Source organism: Bidens hawaiensis, unplaced genomic scaffold, assembly GCF_021521415.1.
Source record: "Bidens hawaiensis isolate Kalapana, Puna unplaced genomic scaffold, B.hawaiensis_p1.1 tig00060897_1, whole genome shotgun sequence".
NCBI classification, from domain to species: domain Eukaryota; kingdom Viridiplantae; phylum Streptophyta; class Magnoliopsida; order Asterales; family Asteraceae; genus Bidens; species Bidens hawaiensis.
Genome location: NW_027500956.1, coordinates 35,952 through 56,358, shown reverse-complemented (window position 1 = coordinate 56,358; position 20,407 = coordinate 35,952). Strand labels below are relative to the sequence as shown.

Below are 20,407 nucleotides of genomic sequence, written 5' to 3'. Positions count from 1 at the left end.
AGCCACAAACTCTAGTGGTGTATATGCAGTTAATTACTTTTTTAACGTCCAACAAATTTTTTAAATGGTCTCCTAGTTATATTCATCACATCAGGATACACTCATCTTTCGATCCGAAAAACCCCATCTAAGGCCAACACTCGTGAACACTCGCCCGAAGACACGACAATGCGGTGAGATAAAACCCGTTCAGTTTAGAATTAAACTAGTGAAAAGTCACCTACTAACTTAGCCTCCCATGTATATGCAGCTGATTTTTTTTAACGGCCAACGAATCTTTTAAATGGTCTACTGGCTAAATTCACCGTATCAGGATACACTTGTTTTTAGACCCGGGAAAAACCCCACCTAAGCCAACGCTCGTGAACACTCGCACAGAGGCACGGCAATGCGGTGAAATAAAACCCGTTCAGTTCAAGGATCCAAGTAGTGCAAAGCCACCAACTAACCTAGTCTCCCATCATCACCTTGCTGCCTCTAAAACTAAATGCTGTGGGCATGAATCAAAGTTAAGTCACATGAAACAACAAGTCTCTTCCTTATCATTCCACCACTAACTCATTGGCATATGCAGTTAATTAATATATTAACAAAAGAACTATTTTAAATTATTAATAATAAATTTGTTTGTCAGACTTGGTATTTATTAAATTGTTATAATTAATAATTGGTTACCTAACTTTTAATATATAATTATATGTCACTTGTGCAATTTAAAAATTTTATTTTCAAAAATCAAATTTGCATTTTGACCAACTAAGAGACTTGCCTCCTCACATAATTGAACAGTTTTCCAAACATATACAAGTCAAGTTTATTTGCAATCAGCTCATACAAATTTCCCAAAATAAAGATTTCTTTTTATTAGATCATTGAATTATACACTCAATGACATCTACTTCAACTTCATCCATTCAAAAGGGTTTCAAGTTCGATGCATTTTTGAGTTTCATGGTTGAAGACTTGATCTTTGTTGATAATATCCACGATGCTGAGCGGCATCTGCACCTACAATGATGTCAATAGAATCGAGAAAGGGAAAAGGATCAGTGATGAGCTCATCAGATCCATTCAAGACTCGAAATTTCACATCATTGTTTTATCCAAGAACTACACGTCTTCATCTTGGTGCTTAGATGAGCTCGTAGAGATAATGGAGTGCCACAAGACGATAGAGCAGACTGCTTTCCCCGTCTTCTATGACGTGGAACCCACCGAAGTCCGTTACCAAGATGGGGCAGTCGGTAAAGCCTTCGCCAAACTTCAAAATGAAGAGGCTGCTGGGAGATGGAGAGATGCTCTGAAAAAAGCAGCCGATCTTGATGGGTGGGAGTGGAAGACTTCTTTTGATGGGTAATTTCTTCTTCTTTTTGTTTTTTTCCCTATATTCCTTAATTTTGTTTCTTTGCAATCTGTTTTAGAATAGGACATACATGCATTATCATGTTTAATTGCCAAATTTTAACTTAAACTTGAGTTATGTTGAAATACTGAACATCAAGCATGAGTATATATGACCGTATGTTCCAGATCATAGTGACGTGTTCATGTGGGCTTTTGAGTAATCTAATTGAATCTTTCTGAACACATAGGCATGAACAAGCTAAATTTATCCAAAAAATAGTTGAAGGCATTTTTCTACAACCACATTTCATCAGTAGGAGTGTTGGTAAGGACTTAGTAGGCATGGAGACTTGGGTAAAGAATCTAGTTTCATCTTTAGAAACTAGTTCTGATGATGTTCGAATGATAGGGATCTTCGGTAGGGGAGGTATTGGGAAGACCACTTTGGCGAGAGCTGTTTTTGATCATATATCCATTTGGTTTGAAGGTAAAAGCTTTGTTCAAAATGTTAGAGAAGTTTCAAGACGCTCTTTATCTGGTTTGACGATATTGCAAAAACATGTCATTTCTGATGTGTTAAATGATAAAAATATTGTTCAAAGAAGTGTCTATGAAGGGATGCATAAGATGAAGACAATAATGGGTAGTCGAAAGGCTCTTGTTGTTCTAGATGATGTGGATCATATAAACCAGCTTGAGGCGTTAGCAGGTGAGCTTACTTGGTTCGGGCCAGGAAGTAGAATCGTCATCACCACAAGAGATATGCATCTGTTGAAGAGTCACAGAGTTTATAGTGAGCATATTCATTGTGTCAATCCACTATCAGGCGAAGAGGCAGTTAGCCTCTTCAATAGGTGCGCTTTCCGGAGTGAGATTGCAGTTCAAGAGTATGAAGAGCTATCACGAAAAGTTGTGAGTTGTGCTGGTGGTTTTCCCTTAACAATCAAAGTTTTGGGCACATATCTTTGTGGTAGAACTAAGATTTATTGGTTGGATGCAATAAATAGACTAAGAACCATTCCGTACCAAGAAGATTTTAAAGGATTGGAACTAAGCTATGATGATCTAGATGATTATCATAAAGAAATATTTTTAGATGTTGCATGCATATTGAAAGGTGAAAAGGTGTCGGAAGCAATCAAAATACTTGAAGGCAGTGGATTTAATGCTAAAATTGGTTTAAAAATTCTTGAGCAGAATTCTTTGATAACTATATTTGATGATGACAAGTTTGAGATGCATGATCTTATAATGCATATGGGTTGGAATATTGTTCGTAGTGAGAACTTTATTGATTGTACTGAACGTAGCCGATGGATTAGAGAAGATATTGAAATGATTTTGGTTCGTGAATTGGTAAGGATCAAGATTATTTGTAAGAAGGAAAACAAACACATTTTTATTTGTATCACAAAGTTACATGTCAGCTTTTTTATTTACAGGATTCTGAAGCAAGAAGTATAAAACTGGAGGGTCTGGATTTAGATCTAGCCATTGTTATGAAAGGTCTTAGAAAGATGAAGAAACTAAGGTTACTTTACGTGGAGAATGAATATAGAAAATGGGAAACTGATGATGTTATCCCATACTTACCAAATACTTTACAATCTCTACATTGGCCTGGGTACCCTCTTGGGTGTTTACCTAACACATTTCAAGCAAATAAACTCGCTTACCTCGCAATGGTTCAAGGCAATATATGTCAACTCTGGGAAGGAGGAGAAAGAAAGGTAGAATAATATATGGTTGGTTGTTTTGTATTACATTATAATGCTGTATTTTCTCATTAGATTGATATTCATCCTTTCTCTTTTCTTATAATAGGTTCTTAACAAACTCAGATTCCTCAACCTTAGTGGTTCTAAGTTGAGTAACCTTGACCTTGGGATGACTCCAAATCTTGAGGAGTTATATCTTAGAGAATGTAATGATTTCAAAGAACTGCACGTTTCTGTGGAATGCCAAAAGCTCGAATTCCTTGTCCTTGGTTGTCCTAAGTTGACTAAACTTAACCTTGGGCTGATTCCAAATCTTGAGGAGTTATATCTTGAAGAATGTAATGAGTTTGTAGAATTTCACCTGCCAGTTCAACTTCCAAAGCTATCTTTGTGGATGGAAGAGATTAAGCATCTTCCGGATAGCATTTGTATGTTGAAACATCTTAAATATCTAGAACTTAAATCATGCTTCCTTCTTGAGCAGTTACCTGAGGATCTTGACAGATTGGAGTGTTTAGAGGAGTTACACCTAACAAATTGTATATCCTTACGAGATACTCCCAGCAGCATCTGTAAGATGAAATGTCTAAAATATTTTCATCTTCCCTACTGTATACTAGTTAAGGAATTGCCAGAGGAACTTGGACGTTTAGAATGCTTGAAAGTGTTGAATATAGAAGGTGCAGGAGTAAGGCATCTTCCGCAGAGCATTGTCCAATTGAAAGGTCTGCAAATTGTTGGGTCGAGAGGGCAACTTGAGTCATATGGTTTTACATCCTTGATAGGAATCTCAAGCTATACGGCCTCCTGCTTCGTATACCCATGGATAGCAGGTATTCTATTATTCTTATTTTGATTTGAATCTTGAAGTAGCTGGTTGTAGAGTAATATTGATGGAAGGAGGCATTGTTGACAAGTGTAAGCCACTGATCTTCAAGCGCATGATTTGATATTCTTTCAGGCTATCGATGTTGAAGCACAACTAAGGATCAGTAGATGTTCAAGGAATACATCCTTTCAGGTGCCTTGTTATGGTTTTCCCCAAATCGGCCGAGTTTTGGTAATATCAAGGTATGCTTTCTTAAACTGAGTGTCCTGTATAAACTGATGTTAAAACAATTGATGTAAGAAGCCTCACATTACTTCTTCTGTTTTTGTACTTTTGAATGTGCGGGTATATGAATGTTTATGGTTGTGATCTTAGTGTGTTTTAAATTTTAATTACTGGTACCAGTGTACACAGATTTGTATTGTTTGTGTGATAATTGCACGTTTAATTTAGATTTACATCCAAGCTAAAGAAGTAGGGTATGGATTTCTGAAATTAAAGTCACATAATTTTGGTCGTTTACAAGATGTCAGAAAACACCTATAGGAATTAAGCGATATAACCGAACATGACAAAATTAAGCAATGTAAAAAATAGGTCAATACGAAAATGAGAATTCTTTTATTGACTCGGACACGACCTGCTAGCGGCTTCTAACTCAACACACTACAGAAGTATCAACCTTACATATGTGAAACAAGATGTCATTGCCTTGCTAGATTAGTTTAGTTTTTATAGGTTGATTGGCACCAAAAATAAAAAATAAAATGCTTGAAAACTGATTGGGCAGTTAAATTTTCATTCTTTAAACAAGCTAAAACTGATGAACGATGAACCATTACTCTTTTAATGGGGTAAATATAAAATATTAAACATAGATAAAGAATGTAACTTATCTATTAAACAATGACATTCTAGAAGAAAAGTTGAGAGGTAGTGTGAGCTAAATATATATATATATTAAAACCAAAACGTTGTTATCTCACAAATTTCATTATTCATTAGATAAACCAATTAGATTTTCACATGTCTATTGCATCTATACTTTCAATATAGGTAGTTACTACAAATTCATTTTCAACTTTAATTTTAATATCATTTATGTTCACATAACCATATTAATTTATAATAGTTTTTCATATAGTTTGAAAAATATACATTTTTAGTCCTTGATTTTAAGTTTCATAAATATATATATTTTTGGTCCTTCAAATTTAAGTTTTCACAACTATACGTCCCCCCCCATCTCAACTTTTGTTTTCCATGTTTCATTGACCGACATGTCTCCCGTCGTGTGCTAATCACAACGCACGATAGCTTTTGAATTGCCACACAAATTTTACATATATACTTTTTGACCCCTCAACGTTTGTTTCAAATAGTTTCTTTTTGGCTCATCAACTCTGGTAATGAATTTTTTACCCTTACATATTTACTTTTTAGTCCATTCAACTTTGGTAATAAACTTTTGTCATAATACTTTTACTGTAACACATCAAATTGATACCGACCGACTTACCGTCGCGTACTCGCCACAATGCACGCTAGCCTTTTGAACATATAATGCATTTAACCCGCTCCGTTGCAAAGCGCGGGTGCAATTACTTGTTGCATTAAAAATATATTTCGCCAAGAAAGTTGAGGGCCGGGTAGCGTGGGCCGTAAATACAAAAAAGAATATATTTAATTAAGAAATTCCACATCAGATTTGCGTACGTTATGTTAGCAAACATTTTAACAGAATAGTGACTAATTTTAAAAAAAAAATAATCTATAAGAAATATTTTGGATTGTTTTGTTATACAAAAACTAAATGGGTTTCGTGGATCTTGTGATTTACCACAAAAGAGTTACGGAAATTAAATGGGTTTCGTATATAACCTGTGCTGTACGTTAAATTAACGTTCTATATTTTAAAACCATCGAAAAAGCGGGCTTAATTACTAAAACAAATAATCAATTGTTTTATCTATACCTGCTGGGTGAGTACGTGATTCAGTGGGGCACGCGCAACTCGACATTGAACGCATAGTCTGTGTCGGTACATACGTCACCTGATGACAGTGACGACGTAACCATAAGCTAGTTGCGTGTAGTCGAAGATTGAACGCGCGTAACCGGACCGGGATGCATGTTACCAACATTAAAAGATGCTTAACCAACACCACGCATGTAATTCATGCCGATTACCGGTGCAGGGTGAGGGGTTGAGCGCTTACCAAGATTGGGTTATGTGCGTTACATGGTGCTGGACACGCGTTTATCGGCCCTGGTACATGTAAACAACGGTATCTACGTAAACGGTGACGAAAATAAAGAATCAAACCTGAAATATATAGTAATTTTTAAATAAATAATTGTTTTTAACCAACCTGTTTTGGCCCCAAACATGTTTCATCTCGACGGTGTTATGAGCTGCCCCTTTCTACTTGACCCGAACCAAATTAACTATTTCTTTTGTATCGACTCGTTCCTACCCTAATCCACTTTTACAATGACCTGAGCTCGCCCGACTCGACCTGTAACCGGTTCTAAACGGTAATCACGTAACATGTTAGCTTTTTAAAACTAAAAAATTATAGCAATATCGTACTCAAATTAAAGAGAATAAAATACTCGTTTTTATGATGTTATTTAAAAAAATATATTAACGTGTAAAAAAGTTATAGTCATTAAAAGGTCAAGGGGGTAGTTGGTTTTGAATTAGGAGGCATATGTATAACTATTATTTAAATTTATAAAAAAAATAGTTAAATTGAGAGGCCAAAGTTGTAAGTATATTTTGAAAGAATTAGTTTACATAAATAATATTTGTGAGTAAAGACTTAATTCCCCATAATTTTCATGTTTTTGATGTATTATGTTGTACATAAAGCAAATTTTTTGGTATGTCATAAAATTTAACAGGTTTATAACACCTGCTTTATATATGATATAGATAACGTATTAATCTTTATCTAATGTCATTTTAATCTAAACTAATGCTTCAGCATATATGACATTCGGGCAAGTTGATACCTAATAAACGATAACAATTTTGTTATTATATTCGTTAATGAGTTTTAAAATTTGTTGCAAAAACTTAGTTGACTTGTGAACAAATGTAATATGAGTCAAGCTAGATATTTGACCAAATATGATTAAGGGGGTGTTTGTTTTTTCTTCAAACATCTTCAAGGGAGCTTATGTCTGCAGGCGCGCAGACGTCACCCTTGAAGACTGTTTGTTTTTTTTTTAAACAGATCTGAACACATCTTATTTCCTCTTCAAAAATAAGACATGATCTCATTCTTATAACATCTTCACAAAACCCTACTCCCTCATATACGCACACAACATCAGACGGCGCTCCTCCTCCTCCTCCGATCATTTTTCCGGTGACCTCCCTCTTCTCCTCCGACCAGGTACCTCCCTCTTCTCCTCCGACCAGCCCCTCCCATGGTGTTGATTGAAAAACAAAACCCTAAACTGAGAGATAATCAGGGCTATGTATATGTATAGTGTGGTTTTGTGGCGCACAATTGAAAAACCCTAAACACACACGCAACACCATCAAAATCAAACAAGGGGGGGTCGGGTTTAGGTTCAAATACGAAACTAGCATCTGTTGATTCATATTTGTTTGTTGGATTTTTATTTATTCGATTGCTTTTGTTCAGGCAAGTTTGTTATGTTGTTTTTTGAGCTATTTTGTGCTGTTTATTAGAGCAGTTTTGCTGCATGTTTTGTGCAGTTTTTTGAGCTGTTTTGTGTTGTTTATTAGAGCAGTTTGTCTTGTATGTTATGTGTGATTTAATTCTAGATGGAAACTAATGATGGTCGACAACAATGGACGGATGAGGCTGTTAAATGCTTATTAGAAACATGTCTTGAAGAAATAGGGAGGATAGGTAGAAATGGACAAAGCTTGTGCAGGGAGTCTTGGGTTATAGTAGGGAAGAAACTCAAGGAACAATTTCACATGGATTTGACTCAAAAGCAAATTAGAAATGCTTTTGATACTATGAAATCAAAATATGTAGGATGGTGCTATTTGAGAAACAAGACTGGAAATCTATACAACCCAGAAACAAATATGTTCACTTTAACGCCTCAGGAATGGGAAGATTTTAAGAAGGTGTGCATTTGTTTAGGTTTCCAGTATTATGTCATATGTTAAAGTGAAAAGTATTTATTATAGTTCCTATTAATTTGGCGCAGGGTCACCCGAGGGCAATGTCATTAAAAACGCGCCCGTTGCCTCATCTTGACCTTCACATAGCTGTGTTTGAAGGGCTTAGTGCTACAGGTGGTAATCAATGGACATCTACTCAAACATCTGGAGTTTCATCATCCCCACATGTCCAAACACTTCAGATACAAGATGGTAGCTTTCATAATCTAGAAAATGATGATGGAGACTCTCATGAACAAAGTTTTCAAAATGGTGATGAAGTTCCTACCAATAATAAGGCTCAAACATCTAATGATATGAAGCTAGGCCCAACAAAAAGGCTAAAACCTCTAAGACCACCATTACCCTAGATGATTTGGCTAAAGATATGCAACAAGCACTCAAGCATATGGTGAAAAGCATGGAAGGACCATCAATTGACGAATGTTATGAGAAGTTGAAATTAGTTGGCTTAGAGCCTATAGATCCCTTGTTTTTGGCAGCATTTAACATTTTTGGTCAATCTTTACAAATGAGACAGGCATGGATGACATTGCCATCAGACCCTGAGGTGTTGAAAGGGTGGATTAAGATGACCGGGACGACATTAGGGATGTTCAAGTAGGGAGGGATGTCGGTATTTGTTTTTTTGGTGTGATTCATGTTATGTGATTCGTATTATGTGAACCGTTATTTGCTTTGTATTTTGAACAATTATGTAAGTTGACACCGTTATGTGTATTGTATTGGTAGTTTGGCAGTAGTTTGGCAAACTGAAGCTGTTTTTTATATGTATCCCTTGTTTTTGGGCTGTTTTAGAGCTGTTTTGCTGCTGTTTGTGTGTAGTTTTTGAGCTGTTTTTTACAGCAAATTGCTGCAGGTTTTGAGCAGTTTTTTGTGCAGTTTTTTGACAGTTATTTTTGCTTGTTTTCGACAGGTTTATCATGGATTATAATCAAAAGTTATTGCTCCTCATTGTGATGTTCTTATATCTTCGATACTTTTGGCCGAGAAATCCCAAAAGAAAAAGAGATAACACTTCGGTTATGTCCGGACACCATTTTACTTTAGAGTTGTTGCAAGGGAATGATAGACAATGCATTGAACTCCTACGTATGTCACGTGATTCATTTGTTCGACTTTGCACACATTTTAGAGTAAAAGGTTGGTTAAAAGATAGCAAACACATCTCCCTTGAAGAAAAAATGGCTATGTTTTTGATGATGATTGGTCACAATCAACGTTTTTCGGTTATTAAGCGTAGATTTCAACACTCGAAACAAACAATTCATAATTATTTTCATGAAGTATTGGCAACAATGATGGAGTTTGCTAAAGAGGTTATAGTACCAACATCTTTTAATCCTAATCCAGATATTCCAGGGCGTAATAAGAGATTACGACGAGTTTTTAAGGTACATTATACAAGTTCTATTGTGATTTCTTTCCATGTATATTATTAACAATTAAATTATATATAGGGAGCGATTGGTGCACTTGATGGAACTTTGATACATGCTATTGTCCCTGTTCAGAAACAACATTTGTATAGAGGAAGAGGAAAAGGCGAGTGTTATCAAAATGTTTTGGCCATATGTGACTTCAACATGGTATTTACTTTTCTCGTGGCCGGATGGGAAGGAGTAGCACATGATTCTAGAATATTGTCTGAATCTTTAACAAATGCTAATGCACCATTTCCACTTCCTCCTCCGGGTATATATTTACGATCTCAACTTTATTATTTATATTACATACATAGTTTTAAGATGATGCGTGTATTGTCTATTTTAGATAAATATTATCTATGTGATGCTGCGTATGCACACATTCGTGGATTTATGGCACCATATCGAAATGTGAGGTATTGGCTTGGAGATTTTCGCCGAAATCGTGCATTGACCGACAAAGAAAAATTCAACCACGCACATGCAAAACTTAGAAATGTTATTGAACGTTCTTATGGGGTATTAAAGGCACGTTTTCCAATATTAAAAAAAATGGCCCCATTCTCATTGCTTACACAACGAAATGTTACGATTGCATGTTTTACGCTTCACAATTTTATACGGAAAGAGGGCTTAAGTGATGAACTTTTTGATGAATATGATCACCCAAATGTACGCCTTCAAGATGGAGATGAACATGCACAAGATGGTGGTGAAGAAGAAGTAGATCGACATGGAAGTGCAGCGGACCGTGAATTCATGAGTCAACTTCGAGATCAGATAGCACAAGAATTAATGCAAAATAATGTACTTTGAGTTTATTTCACTATTTGTGTTTTTAAACTTGGTTTTATTATTATATTTTCTATGTAACTTGAATAAATGACTTCTATCTTGTGAGATAAGTTTGACAGTTACATATTTTCAGTTTATGCAGACAGTATCAGCTTATAAAAACAAACAGTCTTATATTTTCAGCTTGCAGATCTTCAGACCACATCTTCAGTTGCAGACATGAAAACAGATGAAATCAGCTTGCAGACAGTTTATGTCTGCAAAAACAAACAGCACCTAAGTAGTTGATGGGATATTTGGGTTTGGTCGGCGGGGGTTATCAGTCATTTCATAACTTTCGTCACAAGAGGTGGCACTAGATGCATATTCTCATTGTCTTGTTGCGAAAGGTGCGGGTGATAGTATTTTAGTTTTCGGGCAAATAATTGAGCCGATCATGGTTTATACTCCGCCTATTTCGTCATAGTAGGCTCTTTGTTTGACTATCTGTCCGAACTGAATTGACCATTACGCCCCTCAAATACACGGGCGTAAACGAGTAAAGCCCGTGCTTGGCTCGTTCAACTTGCAAGAGCTCAAGCTTGAATTGTTTTGAGCTTTATTTCGAATGCTCAAGATTGTCTTTATTTCATATGTATGTATATTTAATTAATACTTGTCACACCCCAATCTACGATACAACATGTCGAGGTGCGACATAATTTGCATCATAGCTCAAAAGACACGAAGTAAATTACAAGTGTCGATATCTAAATTATTTATTTCATAAATGAATCAAGTACACAAAAACCTGACATTGTCTCAAAAGAAAATAACATTATACTTAAATCTTTAAAACAAAAATAAATCTTTATTCGACATGCAACCTAAGGTCCATATATATAATAATTGAAAATGACAATTCCTTGCGATAAACATGAATTACTACAACTAGTGTAACAACAAAAATAAAAGTCATTTCCCTTCGTCCAAAACGGGTAGAGTTACTCCGGCGGCGTATGATTATACTAATGAGGATGAGGCTGAGATGCCAACAACCATAACTCGTAAATAAACACATAGTCACATTCTCACGTATAACTAATTGAGCAATATCATATAAACGCAAATAATAGAATTGTAGTGTGAAAAGTAAAATAATTGAGTTGCGAACACATAACGCCCCCAAAATATAAAACAGTAAAAAAAGGGGTAGTGATTACTCACCTTAACGAGTGGATTAACGAAGACGAGTTGGCGATAAAAAATTAAGATAAAAATGGTTGAGCTCCTCGGGATACGTCGGCAAAAGTTCCTAATTATTAACGATAATAATAATTAATTATAAACGAAATAATTAAAAGACTTATGACGGATTTGGGATTCGATAGGGTTTTAAGTATAACTATAAGTAAAATATTATTAGTTTAGTTATTACTATGATTATTTTTATGATTATATTATTACTATTATTATTATTATTCGCATTTATTTTTGATTTTCAAATAAGTAAGATAAATATTATATATAGTAATATATATATATATTATATATATATATATATAATTGGTTCATTTCAAAAGTGTTTCTTAATACGAGAAGTGTGAGAAGAGATTATAACCAATCATATGATTTCTTTTTTAATTTCTTATTATTTAAATAAAAGGGTATGTTAGTAAAATATAAAATGTTTTGTTTTGTAACTCATACTCATTAATGGTTTAATTAATGTTAAGTTACTGATAAGTAGTTGTTGTTATTATTATTATTATTTCATCTAAAATTTGAACAATTAAAATCCATTTGATCTAAAATCATTTTATTCTAATACATGGCTAATTAATTTTTTTATTTGATCTCTAATGTAAAGTGTTTTTTTTTGTTTGATTTTAATCAACTAATGCAGTGTAGGTTTATCTTATGTAATGTCGATAAAGTTACGTAATCTAGTGTACGCTCACTTTCAAATTTTGTATAGTTTATAGTCTTGGAAAAACTAATGTAATGTAGGCTTACTTTCAAATGTTGTATAGTCATAACTAATGTTGTGTAGATATTTCAAATGTACTGTAGGCAAAACTAATATAGGGTAGGCACACTTTCAAATGTTATATAGTCATAACTAGTGTTGTATAGATATATCATACAATAGAAACTCTATAAAATAATACACTTGGGACCACCAAAATTTATTAATTAAAAGAGTTATTAATTAATCGATAAATTAATAATTAATAATTTATATGTTAATTAATATTTTATTAACTTATAGTAGAATACTTAGTTTACAAACACCTTTCACGCTTCCACTTAATTATTGTATACAATGCATGTATATCAAATGAACGACCCAATTTGAAAGAAACCTTCAATCTCCCACCTTATTAAAGAGTTGGGTTATCGCAATGCAATGGATGTCGAAGATGTTCTGACTCACCCAGAAGAAAATGTAGTTGCACAGTTGTTGACTGATGAAGAAATTATTGAAAGCGTTATTGGAATTAATAAAGATGATATCGATGAAGAAGATGATGAAAGTTCTACAATGGAGCCCCCTTCGCGAAACGAAGCTATTAAAGCGGCAATCACATTGAACAATTTCTTGTTGAGCTATGAGAAAACAACACCAGAAGTTCTTACCATGCTAAGGAAAATTAGAGATGAGATTCTAGGGGAAATTGATTTCAACAAAAAACAAAAGACAATTGAGTTATTTTTCAAGAAACCTTCATAAATCATTCATGTAATATGCTATATATAAGGAATTATTAATTTATATTTTATATGGGGTCTAAAGAAATTATCAAAAATGTATTATCTTATAATTTTAGCGAATTATTAATTTAGCACCCTATCCCCGAGTCGGGACCGGAAAAAAAATTATCTTAGAGAGTTTATTAAATAATCGAGTATTAATTTATCGAGTTTCTACTGTATGTAGTGTAGGCAAAACTAATGTAGCGTAGGCTCACTTTCAAATGTAGTGTAGGCAAAACTAATGTAGTGTAGGCTCACTTTCAAATGTAGTGTAAGCAAAACTAATGTAGCGTAGACACACTTTTAAGTGTCGTATAGTCATAACTAATGTAGTGCAGATATATCTAGTATTGTGTAGGCAAAACTAATGTAGTGTGGTGTATGCACACTTTCAAATGTTATATAGTCATAATTAATGTATTTTGGACATATTTAATGTAGTGTAGGGACATTTTCAAACGCTATTTTGTCATAACTAATGTAGTGTAGAAATATCTAATATAGTGTAGGCAAACTAATGTCGTGTAGTCACTTGAGACAAGTTGGTGTATGTTTTTATGTATCATGTATATGTATTAAACTAATATTAATCATCTTATGAGCATTGATTATGCTAGAAAAAATAACCGCCAAATACATTAATGCCTGGTTTAATTAGGCCAATACCACAAAAGACATGTATGCCCTTTTTAATTAAAAATATGTCATAAATATGTGTCTTTATTTACGATAGTGTCACTTCTATTGTTGACCATTGATTAAACACAATCAATGGTCTAGATTCATTTCTCGCACTTCTCGCTATAATATCACTTCTCGCATAATCCATCCCATATATATATATATATATATATATATTAACGGAAAAGTTAAACGAAAATTTATTTTGATCATCTAATGTAGTTTGGTTCGTTAAGTGAGAGTGTTAAAAACATTATCATCATATTTATTATGTAAATGTATATATATACATACGTTTTTTATGTTAGATTAATTAAGAAAACAAACGTTCAAAAAAAAACAAAAAAAAAATAATTCGGGGTTCGCTTTACTAAAAAAAGGGTTCATCTAATGTTATATATATGTATTAATAACAAAAAATTGATTACAAATGAATTTCTAAAAGTAAAACCCAAAAACCGGGCCTGGGGACTGGAACCCGCGCCCCAGGCTGGTTTATGTGTCTAAAAAGTTGCATTAGAAAATAGATCTAATTCAACTTTTTAGAAGAAGCCCTTTTCAGATGTGTTGCCTTTGATGCTAATGCAACTGCGTTAAACATAAATGTTGCATTAAATAATCTAATGCACTTTTTTTCATAAAAAGTTACAAAATTATACAAAATCTGCAACTTTTTTATTAAAAAGTTGGGAATATTACTAAATATTGCAAACTTTTTTTTTTAAAGATTGCATTAAGAAAAATTAACTGCAACTTCTATTTTTAAAGGTTGCATCAAATCTCCTACTCAACCTCTATGCATTTAGAAATTAAAATGCTAAGATATAACAAAAAAAGAACTAATAATAATAAAATTTAACAGTGAACTGCAAGGCCTTGAACTCTCTAGGAGATCACGGATGCAAAGATTCGACGTAAGACTGTGACACGGAGATTCAACAACTAGGTAATGAAACGATGCGAAAAGTGGAGGAGAGTGATAGAGTTTTACATTTAAACCAAAGAATCACGAATGGGTAAGCGATTTGGTGGGAGGACAATATGTTGGTGGAAAGATGGTCGGTAATGTGGGAATTAGGATGCAATTATGTAGAGGTGATCAAAGGTTATTCGACAACGACCTCGATATAAATGTTGTAAAGATAGAATCTTGAACTCGATCAAACATAGTAAAAACCTGAACGTTTAAATACCGAATTATTTTGCAAAAAGCATTTATTTTGACAAAATCATTCTCTCCCTCGTCTTTTGCAAAATACGACCTTAATGATAGATATATTGCAATTATTTTGAACTCTAGAGACGCATTGAGAAAAGATAATAATTATGAGAGAGTAGGCCAAATACTTAAAGAAAGTTAGGGAGCAGATCAAAATTGGGAAAATATTGAAGGTAAAGTCCAAATTATTTTAAAATGTTGGAGCAAAAGTTCAAATTTTTTCTAAACTTTTTTTCTCAAAATACAGTCTCTCAAGACTGTTTTTTAATATTTCCTACATTTTCCGTCCATATTTTCAAATTCTAGAAAAAATAGATTTTTAAAACTCGTCTTGAGAGACGCATATAGGATGCATTTGTTCTTAAGAGACGAGATTTCTGATTATTAAATAGTTCTTCATTATTATACACACACAAATATACATATATATATATATGTATATAAATTCCGTATATATATATATATACATATATATGTATGTATATTCTGTATATATATATATATATATGTATTTATATTCCGTGTATATATATATATATATGTATATGTTCGGACCAGGATCTTTGATCCTCGAAGATCAACCATCTGTGGCGACTGTTTCTAGGACTAAGGATCCAGAGTGATTCAAGGATCCTCAACAGTCGATTTCAGTTATATTCTAATTTATTTTTTTGCAGATAAAACACGTGCTTATCGGAATCCATATTCTTGTGGATGAGATATTTACCTGGTCTTCCTTTTTCGTCCACGCTCCAAAACGGTCAAGCTGAAGGAGTAAACGAACGTGGCCGAATTAGTAGGAGTTTAGTTAGTAGCCGTTATAAATTTGTGTATTTAATCATCAAACTATAGCTGATCATGACACTTGTTACACAACACTTTAGCACTGAGAGTTCATAGCAAATAGTTGTATTCACGATAAGCTATTATTCTACCATTTGTAATATTTTCAAGTTCAATATAATTGGTAGTGATAGTTTTCACTACCCGAGGTTTTTGTGCCGGCTGGATACTAGTTACCAAGGGTTTTTCCTCGTATAAATCTCTATGTTCATCGTCTATAACTGTTACTTTGATCGCATTAATTCATACTAGCACCATTCTTCGCATACGAATTTGGTTCATTGATCCTTAGCCCAATTTCTAACCAACAATTTGGCGCCCAATGTGGGGCATTTGGTGCTTTAATCACGAAAAATCTTACCTTCATTCAATCCTTACTATCACTCACTCAATGGCCTCTCAAGGAAAAGCTATTCCCACAACCGCTCCTTCGAGTGTCCCAGCTCAAGTGAATTTGCCACCACTACCTGGCTCTACAAAGCCACAAAAGCCTATAACTGTTGCTCAGAAGAAGGAGACTGCTGTTTTCTCCGGACCAAAATCCACTATTGTCTCCCAAACGGTAACTGCTAACAATGATGTTTCTGTTTTGTGTTCACAGATGAAGAGCTATATGGAGCAGCAGACAAGACTAATCAGAGGATCCTCCATGAGATCGAAGAAATCAGGAGAACTAAGAAGACTGCTGAAGACGCAAGCCCCATCATGCCAAAAATGCTTGACTTTGGCACTCCGGATTTCCCAGGTCAAAGGTACCCAACCTTCTCTTACCCCCAGCAAGGATCCGCAAACCTCTTCCAGAAGAGATACTCTGACCAGTATTCACAAGGATCATCTGTCCTTCAACAAGGATCACTAGGTCAACCCTTAAGATCCTCCAATCGCCATTCGCAAGGATCCTCGGCCTTACAATCCGGACTCTCAGGATTTCACCAAGGATCCTTCACCCACCAATTTAAGGATCCTCAATCTTTCAACCAGGATCCTTGGGTTTCCAAACAGAATCCATTGTCCATCAGCATCAAGAATCCTACTATCCTTATGGAAAGGAACCTCTGAAGGAACCCCGATCCAGGCCATTGGAGGTCCATGAAGGCAACTTCATACCCATGCAAACTGTTGCTCCTGCTGGACCAACTGTTGATGCTGAAACAGTGTACTCCGGACGCAGCTATGGAGCTAGATCTTTTGATCACACAAGAGGTAATATTTATGATAATCTATTTCTTTGCACTAACCATGGTAGTTTGCAGGATACTGGGATCAACCAAACCATAGCCCGTGAGCTAAAAAAGCTCAAGGATATGATATCGAGTGTGCCTGGAGTCATCAAACCTATTCCCGAATTACCAGCTGGAAGCCATAACATATCCAGGTTCGCTCCACCAATTTGTGATGCTGAGATACCAAAGCGCTTCACTGCCCCTAGTATGAAAATATACGATGGATACACGGATCCTGAGGAACATGTGGTCTTATATCGTGAGAGGATGGAAATTAATCCAATCCCGGATAAATTGAAAGAAGCTTGTTTGTGTAAAGGCTTTGGTTCAACCCTCACTGGATCCGCCCTTAAATGGCTGCTAAGTCTTCCTCCTTACTCTATTACTTCTTTTTCCCAATTGATTAATCTGTTTAATAGTCAATTTTCATGTAGTAGGTCCTTTGAAAAATTAACTAGTGATTTATATAGAGTTTTCCAACCTCGTGGGGAACCTCTTAGGCAGTTCCATACAAGGTTTGGAAGAGAGGCCTTGGAAATTCCAAATTTGGATGTCCCGACAGCTGTTGAGGCATTCAAAATAGGGTTACAAAAGGACTCTCCATTTTATCAAGATCTTGTGATGGCCCCATGTAGGAATTTAGATGAAGTCCGAAACAGAGCTATAAGATTCACCAGGTTGGAGGAGGATCAAAGAATACAAGATCAACTGAGCACTCCAGTGAAAAATGAATCTCAAGACAAGAAGCAAGGATCCTACTTCAGAAAAAACAAACCATACAACAAAGCAAATGGCCAGAAGATCAATGCTGTAGAAGAGGAGGAGGACGATGAAGATTTTCCAAGAATATCTGATTATTGCTTCTCCGTAGATATGGGAGGAGTGATGCTTGCTGTTAGGAACTTGGGCGACAAAGCAAGATGGCCAAGAAAAAATGAGAAGGCACCACCCCCCAAAGACAAATCAAAATGGTGTACCTTTCACGAAGACTTCGGCCATATGACGGAGGATTGCATAGCCTTGAGAAAGGAGATAAGCTACCTCCTCAGCAAGGGTTACCTTAAGGAGCTGTTCGGAAGAAAAAAGCCCAGGAACCAGGATCCTGAACCAATTCCGGAAAAGGCTGCTCCACCTCCCCCAGACGCTCAAGTTATCAACATGATTTTTGGAGGATCCGATATTTGTGGAACTTCATATTCAGCCGCAAAGAAATACGCCAAAGAATGCAAACTAGAGAATGATGAAAGGCCAATCAAGACTTCTACAACGGCCAAGCAAAGAATTATCTCCTTCAATGAGGATGATCGAGTCAATGTCCAGGATCCTCATCATGACGGTTTAGTCATTATGTTCGCAGGATACTCATTGATGGAGGAAGTTCAATTAACATCATCCAATTGGAAGTACTCAGAAGGATGAATATCCCAGAATCGAAAATTGTCCCACGATCCTCAGTTCTTGTAGGATTTAGCGGGGAAACGAAGAATACAGTGGGGGACATCAAACTACCCATATATATAGAGGGAGTAAATTCTATTCAAAAATTTTGTGTTATAGATTCCTTGTCTTGTTACAATGTTATTCTTGGCAGGCCATGGATACACGAAATGAAGGCGGTTCCCTCTACCTACCACCAATGTGTAAAGCTCCCTACCCCATGGGGGATAGTGAAGATCGAGAGCGACCAGCAAGACGCTAAAGATTGCTACACTTCTTCAATGAAGCCTACAAAAAAGTTGAGAGAAGCATAGCAATTATAGAAAACGAGAAGAAATGTCATGGAGACTAGGGAACAAGACTCCAAGGAAGTAGTCTTACACCTAGAGGATCCTGACAACAAAGTCCTAACAGGTGTTGAAATACAAGACTCCATTGAAAAGGATCTAGTATTCTTCTTACAACGAAGAAAATCAGCCTTTGCTTGGAAACATGAAGATATGACAGGTATTTCTAAAGATGTTATAACCCATAAACTTGGAATTGATCCTTCTTTCAGGCCTATTCATCAAAAAAGAAAGAAATTCGCTCCGGAAAGAAACACGATCATCCAAGAAGAGGTACAGAAACTACTAAAGGCAGGTATGATTAGGGAAGCAAAATATTAAAAATGGTTAGCCAATGTGGTTGTAGTTCAAAAGAAAAATGGAAAATGAAGGGTATGTGTCGATTTTACTGATTCAAATAAGGCATGTCCCAAGGATCCTTTCCCTCTTCCCCACATTGACTCTATGGTGGATGCTACTGCAGGGCACGAAATGTTGACCTTTATGGATGCTTCATCAGGATTTCAACAAATCTATATGGAACCATCTAATCAAGAGGATACAGCATTTTAACCCCTACGGGCATATATTGTTATATTTCTATGCCGTTTGGTTTTAGAAACGCAGGTGCTACATATCAAAGACTAGTCAATATGATGTTCAAGGAAAAGTTGGGAGACACCATGGAAGTCTACATCGACGACATGGTGGTAAAGTCAAAGAAGGCAGAGAACCACCTTAAGGATTTGGAAGTAGCTTTTGACATCCTTGACAAATACAACATGAAGCTAAGAAATGGAGGTAGATGGGAATCTACACATGGATCTTAAGGATCATTCATCCTGAACCATCCCGATAATGAAATATATTCAAGATGGAGAAATCCCAAAACAAGAGAACCACAAACCTTTTAAAGCCAAGGTATCCCAATATACTATTGTACATAATATGTTATATAAGAAATCCCTTGCAGGTCCATATTTAAGATGCATCGAAGACTCCGAGATCCAAGAAATGCTGAAGGATTTCCATGAAGGAGATTGTGGCAACCATACAGTGGGCGGAGCATTATTCTCCAGGATTCTAAGAACCAAATAGTTCTGGCCTACTATGAAAAAGGATGCTATGGAATACTCCAGGAAGTGTGATGCTTGTCAGAGTCACTGTAACATCTCGGATTTTTCGTTTACGTTTAAACCGACCGGGAATAATTTAGATTTTCATTATTAAACAAAAATAATATATTTAAGTTTCTAATGTTCAATGTATACCCCTCATACTTTATATAATGTCTAAATCCTTATTTAAAACATAAAAAGTTCAATAATGGACCAAATGTCAAACTACAGGGACTAAAAATGCAAAAAAAATAAAACTTTCCCCATTGTGGCCCGGGGCGCTGCGCGACGGATCCACCCTAGGTGGCCGCACGGCGCGATGGGGTACCTGCATAGATCGTTTAATCCTTAGTTCGTTTTCTAGTTCGTTTAAGGTATAAAATTGTTTATTTTAGTCATGTTAGAGTGAATTAAGGTCAAGGTAAACATCATACAACTAAAATACCATTCCTAATTCGTTTTCCCTTGTCCAAGATCAGATCATTGTGAATAAATCGAAGATTCTTTCCTTAAATCGCATATACTTGCTTAAACGGG

The 20,407-nt window shown here is 35.3% G+C and overlaps 1 protein-coding gene across 1 annotated transcript; it reads left to right on the top strand.

Moving 5' to 3' along the window:
• The first annotated feature begins 988 nt into the window (after positions 1–988).
• LOC143603161 (disease resistance protein Roq1-like) lies at positions 989–8,415 on the top strand. The gene is made up of 7 exons (XM_077080049.1): positions 989–1,353; positions 1,593–2,700; positions 2,787–3,074; positions 3,169–3,601; positions 7,551–7,588; positions 7,694–8,008; positions 8,092–8,415. Exons 1-7 carry the CDS (start codon positions 989–991, stop codon positions 8,413–8,415), a joined length of 2,871 nt encoding a protein of 956 aa, XP_076936164.1.
• Positions 8,416–20,407: the final 11,992 nt, after the last annotated feature.

Coding starts and splice junctions, on each gene's coding strand:
- LOC143603161 (XM_077080049.1), top strand. CDS start 989: ATGCTGAGCGGCATCTGCACCTACAATGATGTCAATAGAATCGAGAAA. Junction 1,354..1,592: donor TGGAAGACTTCTTTTGATGG/GTAATTTCTTCT, acceptor CTGAACACATAG/GCATGAACAAGCTAAATTTA. Junction 8,009..8,091: donor AATGGGAAGATTTTAAGAAG/GTGTGCATTTGT, acceptor AATTTGGCGCAG/GGTCACCCGAGGGCAATGTC.